Below are 10491 nucleotides of genomic sequence, written 5' to 3'. Positions count from 1 at the left end.
CAAAGTTAATCAGGATCAGATTAATGATCTTAACAGTTCTATTTCCTCTAAAGGATTAGAAGCAGTCATTAATAGTCTCCCAACCAAAAAAAGCCCAGGACCAGATGGGTTTAGTGCAGAGTTCTATCAGACCTTCAAAGAAGACCTAATTCTAACTCTCCTCAAACTATTCCACAATAGAAACAGAAGGAATTCATTCTATGAATAGAAATTTCTAACAAATAGAAATTCATTCTATGAAGTCACAATTACTCAGATACCTAAACCACACAAAGATCCAACAAAGAAAGAGAACTTCTGACCAATTTCCCTTATGAATATTGATACAAAATACTCAACAAAATCTTCGCAAACCAAATCCAAGAACACATCAAAATGATCAGCAATCGTGACCAAGTAGGCTTCATCCCAGGGATGCAGGGATGGTTTAATATACAAAAATCCATCAACATAATCTACATTATAAATAAACTCAAAGAAAAAACAGACATGATCATCTCATTAAATGCTGAGAAAGCATTTGAAAAAATCCAACACTCCTTCATGATAAAAGTCATGGAAAGATCAGGAATTCAAGGCCCATACCTAAACATAATAAAAGTAATCTACAGCAAACCAGTAGCCAACATCAAAGTAAATGGAGAGAAGCTAGAAGCAATCCTACTAACATCAGGGATGAGACAAGGTGCCTACTTTCTCCCTACCTATTCAGTATAGTACTTGAAGTCCTAGCCAGAACAATTTGACAACAAAGGAGATCAAGGGGATAAAAATTGGAAAGGAAGAAGTCACAATATCAGGAGGATATCATACTTAGTGAGGTAACCCAATCACCAAAGAAGTCACTAGATATGCACTCATTGATAAGTGGAATTTTCAAAACACAAGAAAACAAAAAAGGAAGACCAAAGCTGTGGGTACTTCATTCCTCCTTAGAATAGGGAACAAAATACCCATGAAAGGAGTTACAGAGACAAAGTTTGGAACTAAGATGAAAGGATGGACTATCCAGAGACTACCCCACCTGGGGATCCATCCCATAATCAACCACCAAACCCAGACACTATTGCATATGCCAGCAAGATTTTGCTGAAGGGACCATGATTTAGCTGTCTCGTATGAGCTATGCCAGTGCCTGGCAAATACAGAGAAGAATGCTCACAGTAATCTATTGGATGAAGCACAGGGCCCCCAATGGAAGAGCTAGAGAAAGTACCCAAGGAGCTGAAGGGGTCTGCAACCCCATAGGTGGAACAACAATATGAACTGACCTGACCAGTACCACCAGAGCTCATGTCTCTAGCTGCATATGTAGCAGAAGATGGCCTAGTCAACCATCATTGGGAAGAGAGACCCCCCTAGGTCTTGCAAACTTTATATGACCCACTACAGGGGAATGCCAGGGCCAAGAATTGGTAGTGGGAGAGTAGGGGAGCAGGGCAGGGGGAAGGTATAGGGAACTTTTGGGATAGCATTTGAAATATAAATAAAGAAAATATTTAAAAAAATAAATAGAATAGAATAGAATAAAAAAGAATTTAAACACTGGAGAAAAAAGAAAGTTTTCATACAAGCAATTTAAAAGTACACATAAAAGTGTTATTAAAAAAAAATAATTCTTTAAAAAGCACACCAAACAGGAGTAGAAGGCAAGAAGTAATAAGTAAAATCAGGGATGAAATCAACCAGTCAAAAAAAAGAAAACAATACAAAGAATCAACAAAACTGAGAGCTGGTTCTTTGAGAAAAACAACAAGACAGACAAACCCTTAGCCAAACTAACTGAAAGAGAGAGATGGTATATAAATAGACAAAATCATAAATGAAAAGAAAGACATAACAACAGACACTGAGGGAATTCAAAGAATCATGAAGTCTTACTTCAAAAGCCTGTACTCAACGAAATTGGAAACTCTTAAAGAAATGGATGATTTTCTAGACACCAAAGTTAAATCAAATTCAGATAAACTACCTAAACAACTCTAAAACCCTATGAAGAAATTACAGCACTCATTAAAATCTCTAAGCAAAAACAAAAAAACAAGCCAAATCATATCATTACCTGCAAAAAGCAAAAATGAAAAAGCCACAAAATCATCTCATTAGCTGCAAAAAGAAAACTTTGACAAAATCCAACACACCTCCATGTCCAAAACATTAGAGAGTGCAAAGATACAAGGAAAATATCTAAACATAATCAAAGCAATATATAATAAGCCAATAGCCAACATCAAACTAAATGGAGAGAAACAGAGTAATTCATCAAAAATCATGGACAAGACATGGCAGTTCAAGGGAGAGATCCTATCTATTCAGTATAGTACTTGAAGTTCTAGCCAGAGCAATCAGACAACTAAAGGAGATCAAGGGGATACAAATGAGGGAAAGAAGACAAAGTGTCCCTATTTTTTTAATGATATGATAGTTGGAATAATTGACTCCAAAAATTCTATCAGAGAACTCCTACATCTGATAAAAAGCTTGAACAAAGTGACTGGATGGAAAATTAACTCAAAGAAATCAGTAATACACTTCATAAAAATGATAAATGGTCTGCAAAAGAAATTAGGGGAAACAACACCCTTTACAATAGCAACAAATAATATAAAATATCTTGATATAACTCTAATCAAGCAAGTGAAAGATCAATATGACAAGAATGTCAAGTCACTGTACAAAGAAACCGAAGAAGACATGAGAAGATGGAAAGATCTCCCAGGCTCATGGATTAGCAGGATTAATATAGCAAACGTAACCATCTTCCAAAAGCAATCTACAGATTCAATGCAATCCCCATCAAAATTTCCACTCAATTCTTCATAGAGATAAAAATTACAATTCTCAAAATCATTTGGAATAACAAAAAACCCAGGATAGTGAAAACTATTCTCAACAAAAAGAGAACTTCTGGTAGAATCGCCATCCCTGACCTTAAGCTGTACTGCAGAGCAATTGTGATAAATACTGCATGGTACTGGTACGGTGACAGGCAGGTAGATGAATGGAATATAACAGAAGACCCAGAAATGAACCCACACACCTATGGTCACTTGATCTTTGACAAAGGAGCTAAAACCATCCAGTGGGAAAAATGACACCATTTTCAACAAATGATGCTGGCTCAATTGGTGTTTGGCATGTAGAAGAATGCAAATTGATCCATTCTTATCTCCTTGTACAAAGCTCAAGTCTAAGTGGATCAAGGACCTCTACATAAAACTAGATACACTAAAGTAATAGAAGAGAACGTGGAGAAAAAACTTGAACACATGGGCACAGGGGAAAAGTTCCTGAACAAAACATGAATATCGTACGCTCTAAGATCAAGAATTAACAAATGGGACTTCATAGAACTGCAAAGCTTCTGTAAAGCAAAGGACACTGTCAATAGGACAAAATGGCTACCAACAGATTGGGAAAAGATCTTTACCAATCCTCCATCAGATAGAGGGCTAATATCCAATATATACAAAAACATTAGAAGTTAGACTCCAGAGAATCAAATAACCCTATTAAAACATGGGGAACAGAGCTAAACAGAAAATTATCAATTGAGGAAACTCAAATGGCCAAGAAGCACTTAAAGAAATGTTCAACATCCTGAGTCATCAGGGAAATGCAAATCAAAACCACCTCACACCACTCAGAATGGCTAAGATCAAAAACTCAGGTGACAGCATATGATGGCTAGGATGTGGAGAAAGAGGAACACTCCTTCATTGCTGGTGGGATTGCAAGCTGGTACAACCACTCTGGAAATCAGTCTGGCAGTTCCTCAGAAAATAGACATAATACTACCTGAGGACCAGCTAGGCCACTCCTGGGTATATACCTGGAAGATGTTCCAACATGTAATAAGGATGCATGCTCTACTATGTTCATGGCAGCCTTATTTTTAATAGCCAGAAGCTGGAAAGAGCCCAGATGTCCCTCAACAGAGCAATGGATACAGAAAATGTGGTTCATGTACACAACAGAATACTAAGCTATTAAAAATAATGACTTCATGAAATTTTTAGGCAAATGTATAGATCTAGAAAATATCATCCTGAGTAGGTAACTCAGTCACAAAACAACACACATGATGTGCACTCACTGATAAGTGGATATTAGGCCAAAAGTTTAGAATACCCAAGATTCAATACATGGATCATATGAAGCACAAGCACAAGGAAGACCAAAGTGCGGATGCTGCAGTGCTTCTTATAAGGCAGAACAAAATATGCACAGGAAGATATATAAAGACAAAGTGTGAAGCAGAGACTGAAGGAAAGGCCATCCAGAGACTGCCCCACCTGGGGATCCATCCCATATACAGTCACCAAACCCAAACACTATTATGGATGCCAGAAAATGTTTGCTGATGGCAGCCTGATATGGTTGTGACCTGAGAAGCTCAGCCAGAGCCAGACAAATACAGAGGAGGATGCTTGCAGCCCACCATTTGACTGAGCACAAGGTCACTGATGGAGCAGTTGGAGAAGGGACTGAGGGAGCTGAGGGGGTTTGCAGCCCCATGGGGGGGAGAGCAACAGTGTCCACTGGCCAGATCCCCCAGAGCTCCTGGGGACTGGACCACCAACCAAAAACTACACATGTAGGGAGGGACCCATGGCTCCAGCCACATATGTGGCAAAGGATGGCTCTTTTGGACATCAGTGGGAGGACAGGCCCTTGAGCCTGGGGTAGTTTGATGCCCCAGTGTAGACGAATGCCAGGGCAGAAAAGACAGGAGTGGGTAGGTGCTTCGGGTGTGACTGTGGACAGACCTCAGTCGGTCCCTCCATATGCAGGAGAATCAGAGTCCAGGTACAGGTGGGCAGGGAGTTGGCGAAAAGTGACAAACAGACAGGGACACAAGCGAGTGTTGTATCTGAATGTAATTTTGTCAAAGTAAGCCCCAGACTTATAATACAGAAGAAAAACAAGAAAGCTAGATGATACATCTGCCAAGGTACATCGGAGATGCATAATGGCTCTTTACACAAAACAAAGAAAATGCATACATGAAAAGCTAGGGGGAGCCAGGCAGTGTTTACAACTGAGATAAGAACAACCTTATCTAAGATCAGCTAAACACAGGAGCCAGGTGAACATTCTGAGGCAATGCTAGTCTATTGTTAAACCCACCACCAGGGGTCCTTTAGTAATTACCTGATTATGCTATTCCTCTGGGCCTAGTGAAAAACATGCACCAGGGGAATTCTATTCTACTAACCCTTTCATGAATAATATTTCACTTCCTCCTAAAACCACAACCCACCTTCTTCCTAGGCCATTGTAAATTCCTGTGTATGGGAGTCACTTGGCTATTGTTCTAAGTATTTGCTCTGTAGACTAGCCCTAAGATTAGTAGCTCTATTCAAGTAAATTGTAATGCCTGGTTTCTTTCACTGTCTCCCTTACAATACTAGAGGTAATTTTGAATGTTATTGAATAGGTAACATTCTTACTGAATTCCAAGCCCAGGGTCAGCTCAAGAATTGCCTATGACATTGGAACACTGGTGGAGGCTAATCTAACTTAGCTATATGTCAAAATCAATCCTTAAAGGCACTTATAATAAAACAATATTGAAGAAAAGCACACAGATCCGTTCACTGACTAAAGCAAGGACAAATTTGGAGCATTCGTTTTATGGGATGCCACAGTTCCAGGAGACTAAGTTTCTGTGAACTTTTCACCTCGGGACTGCGTCCAAGCTTTTGGGCCTGTCACAGGAGTCACTACTGGAGTGGGTGCAACAGGTAGGTGGATGGGGGAGCAACCACATAGAGTCAGGGTAGGGGGGATATGGGATGGGATAGGGGATTACTGAAGGAGAGATCTGAAAAGAGGGATACATTTGAAATGTAAATAAAGAAAATATCCATTTTTTAAAAAAAAAAAAGTTGGACTGCATAGCAGAATATTTCAGTAGAGTTAGGCAAATTTATAGGAACTTAATAGTAAGAAGGGGAAATATGAAGATTTTTTAAAATTTGTGTTCATGTGTATTTATGTATGCACTCACATGTTCCACATGTGTGTTGGTGTACTACTAAAACAGAGGAAGGTGTTAAATCCTGTAGACATAGAGCTACATGCAGTTGGGAGGCTGCTCAACCTGGATGCTAATAGCTATGTGCAGGTCCTCTGAAAGAGCAGCAAGTGCTCTTTACCACTGAATAATACTACCACTACCCACAAATTTTTTTTTGAGAATTTACATTACATTAGCATAAGTATGAGTAAGATTTTAATGCATTTTCATGATAAAAAGGAAATCCTACTAAGGGTTTGGCCCTGACATTATATAACTACAGATCACGTTATATAGACTAATCAACTTGAATTTGTGTACTTACAATTAAAGAAAAAGTGGTTATGAAATTGAAAGAGAAAGCAATGAACTGGAGGTAATGGAGAGGAGAAAGACAAGGGCAAATATGTAATTGTATTTTAACTTAATTAAATAAAATAATTTGAAATTATTAACAAAAAGAAACCCTTCAAGGGGTATACTATGATGAGAAAACAAAGCATTAAGAAAACCCAAAAAATAGAAATAAATTCAACTTTCTGAACTTGAGTTTATTTTTGACAATAGTTTGTTATCCTTGAACAGCAACATGTTTCTGAGTCTCCAATACATATTAAATGACATTAGATTAAATAATTTATAAGGCCCATTCAAGAATAAATGATCTGGGACCATTAAAAATTTGCATACACTTAGAAATGGGTATTTTGTTGGTGGAACAATTACCCCAGCATCCATGAACACCTGGTTACTCCATAGTGCCATAAACTTCTCTTCTTGTACAAGAAGGGAAAAACATGACCAAACCTTGAATTCCTCATGGCAACATTGCATCTTCTTATTCAAACACAGCTCTTTCCATGTGAATACTGCACACTGACCAATCACACCACTGCAGCTCATGATACTGCTCCTCTGTTAAGAAAGTATTCTCTTAACCAAGGTTTTTCTCAGAGCAACTTTGACATCCTTATTTCTCAAGCTATAGATCAGAGGGTTCAACATGGGCACCACAATCATGTAGAACAAGGAAGACACTTTTCCCTGATCAAGGGGCAAAATGGAAGGAGGTTTGAGGTACATGAAAGCCCCAGAACCAAAGAAAAGACAAACCACAATCAAGTGGGAGCTGCAGGTGCTGAAGGCCTTGGACCTGCCCTCTGTGGAATGCATGCGAAGAATGCTAGAGAGGATGAGGGCATAGGAAATGAAGATGGTGACAATGGGCACACCAATATCAAAGGCCACAACAATAAAGATTACGAGTTCATTTATGAAGGTGCTATTGCAGGAGAGCTCAAGAAGGGGAAGGATGTCACACATGAAGTGATTGATGAGGTTGTCAGCACAGAAGGTCAGATTCATTAGGTTCCCTGTATGAGCCATGGCCCCAGAGAAGCCCATCACATAGACTCCCAGTAAAAGAAGTAAATACACCTGGGGAGACATGATGACCATGTACATCAGGGGGTTACAGATGGCAACATAACGATCATATGCCATGGCTGACAGAATGAAAGACTCAGAGACAACAAAGAAACAGAAGAAAAACAACTGTGTCATGCACCCTGAGTGTGAGATGATGTTCTTCCTTGAGATAAAATTCATAAGCATTTTGGGGATGATAGTGGAGGAATAACAGAAATCTATTACAGAAAGATTGAAGAGAAAGAAGTACATAGGGGTGTGAAGGTGAGAGTTCAGCCCAATCAGGGAGATCAAACCCAGGTTCCCCACCACAGTCACCATGTAGAAACCTAGAAACAGGAAGAAGAGGGGCATGCGAAGTCCTGGTTGGTCTGTCAGGCCTGCAAGGATGAACTCTATCACAGAGGAATTCTTGACAGTCATTCTTGGGTGGGAAGCCTGTGTAGTGGAGAGGAGAACCAGTGGAGGAAAGGCATCACCACCATCCTTACAAATCTATCCTGTCTTTGAAGAAGGAGAGAGGGGAGGGATGGAGAGAGGAGGAAGAAAGGGAAAGAGAGAGGAGGGAGGGAGGGAGGGAGAGAGGGAGAGAGAGAGAGAGAGAGAGAGAGAGAGAGAGAGAGAGAGAGAGAGAGAGAGAGAATCTCTTAGATTCTGAAGTTAGTCCATTTAAGATGCCTTTCCCTCTCCTGTCTCTGAGCAAGGTGCTGAAACATGAGTCTCTTCCCTGAAGTGAGTCCTGAAAGACAGGTGCCACCAGAGCTATGACAGTGTCTCCCAGTCTGCACCATAGAGAGAGAGATAGAGATAGAGATAGAGATAGAGATAGAGATAGAGATAGAGATAGAGATAGAGATAGAGATAGAGATAGAGATAGCCAGGCTTCTCACAATCTCTTAGCTCAACTGCATGCAGGGTGAATAAAAACATTATGAGCTAACACTTATTTAGGAGTTACTTTGAGAGGCTCTTAGTATGTGGCTGTACTGTTATCCTTACCTTACAGACTTGGTAAGTGAGTCTGAAATACCCAAAGTCACAGACCCTCCAGACTTCAGGCAGGAGGGAAGCTCCCAAAGTCCCACACAGAGTCTGCATTCCTAACCCTTGTTTCATGACTACTCAGGGACAGAGGGGCACATACCTTCCTTTGCTTACAGCAGGGATGTTTCTGCTTGCTATCTCTCCTCTAATATGTTCTGAGGAAGACAAAGACCTGGTGAATAGAAGACAACAGCTTGGAGCTTGGACCTTCTCCTTTCCCAAGCCAAAGCTCAGAATCTCAAGTTTCCCATATATTTCTCTCTGTACTGACAACCTTGACTTACAACTTTTAGTTTATACAATGGTTCCTCCAGCTTCCAGGAAAGAGGCAGCTCCTGTCCTGGCCTATGGTAATAGGAGAATAAACAGACTTAGTCTGGTTCACAATCTCAGTGGCCTGATTATGAAGACAGAGGCTCCCTCAGGATCATTTCCTCAGAGTTACCTTCCCAAAGGAAGCAAAATGTTTGTTTTTTGTATACATCATAATTTAACTTTTAGAAGGAGCATTTCTTTCAGCTATAGTCTATAATGTACTTAATACTGTATCATTAAACTGTATCATTAAACTGATTTTAATGCTGCCAAGGTCTAAAGTATTCAGAAACATGTCTATTTTTATACCGATGTATTTAGGGATATATATATATATATATATATATATATATATATATATATATATATCAATTAATATAAAGGAGGCCACAAAATTTGAGCAAGGAGAGGTATATGGGAAATTTTATAGAGAGGAAGGGGAAGGAGGAAATGATGTAATTATATTATAATCTCAAAATAATAAAGAAATAAAGTTTTTAGAAACATCTATTCATTCCTTATTACAGCTCTTGCTTAGGATGTTAAAGTCTGGATCTCTGCAGAGATACAGTGTGTTTCAAAATCCAGTCTTATCTGAATCTGCCCAATTCAAAGTCCTTATCCTAACGATTAAATCAACTTCCTTATAGGTCCCACTGAAACCCATAAGGCAACATCTTAAAAATGACAAATAATGTCCAATAATTTTAATAGAAGTGAGTTCAGTTGAGAAAAAATTCAAAACTCTTATACTTTAGCAGAATGAAAGATTTATTCAAATTTTAATTCATTCCAGGGGTCAGTATTAATTCTTGGAATACAGTTAATCAGAAATCAATACAAATTCTTATTACCCTCCCCTCTAAGTAAGTTTAATGATTAAAAATAAAAGAAAACCACAGGATAGCAGGCCTTCTCTATATCTATGCCTAACTTGTCTTTGTCTAAGTTACTAACTAGTCAAAATTCCATTACTGTCAACTGTCTCTGCCTTCCACCACACTTTTTGAGTACTCTTCCTAATTGCCTCTTTCTCTTTTTTGTCTCCTACTCCCAACCCCCAACATCTGCCTTCACCATCCTTTCTCTATCCTGTCTTCTCAAACGTCAAAGCCACACCCTCACAGGAGCTAAGACCTGAAGGATCTGGAGAGGTTGTGTTTCCCTTTGGTCTTCAAACCTGGCTGCTCACTACAAATATCTAGATTGAGTCTCACAAAGAAAATCTGAGATATTGATCAAAAACTCTGGGTATGGGCTTGGCCACACTATCTTTCAAGTACTTCTAAATATTTTCAAAACCAGCAGCTTAGGAATTTACACAATCATCAGCTACTATCATCTCTGAAGACACAGAATGCAGGTCGCAAATGCACAGCTTGCTTTCAAAATCAGACATTAGATTACATACAATAGCAGTGCTGGTATAGTGCTTTCTCTGTGCACAAGCAATATAAAAACAAGAAAACACAAAGCAACTATTTGTAAACTTTGAACAGCAGGTAATATAAGAATAAAATTATTGACAAAAATGCATAAAATATATGCAACTACAATAGCCACCCCAACTATTTCCTTAGTGGAAACTTACAAAACAATATATATGTATATATATATATATATATATATATATATATATATATATATATATGTGTGTGTGTGTGTGTGTGCATTGTGTATAT

At 38.8% G+C, this 10491-nt stretch overlaps 1 protein-coding gene across 1 annotated transcript; it reads right to left on the bottom strand.

Annotated features, from left to right (window-relative positions):
* Positions 1–6940: 6940 nt before the first annotated feature.
* LOC110327842 (olfactory receptor 8B12) lies at positions 6941–7873 on the bottom strand. The gene has a single exon (XM_021207082.1). The coding sequence runs from the start codon at positions 7871–7873 to the stop codon at positions 6941–6943; it is 933 nt and encodes a 310-aa protein (XP_021062741.1).
* Positions 7874–10491: the final 2618 nt, after the last annotated feature.

Source organism: Mus pahari, chromosome 10 (genome assembly GCF_900095145.1).
Source record: "Mus pahari chromosome 10, PAHARI_EIJ_v1.1, whole genome shotgun sequence".
Lineage (NCBI taxonomy): Eukaryota > Metazoa > Chordata > Mammalia > Rodentia > Muridae > Mus > Mus pahari.
The sequence above is the reverse complement of the archived record's forward strand: the minus strand, read 5'-3'. Positions and strand labels throughout refer to the sequence as shown.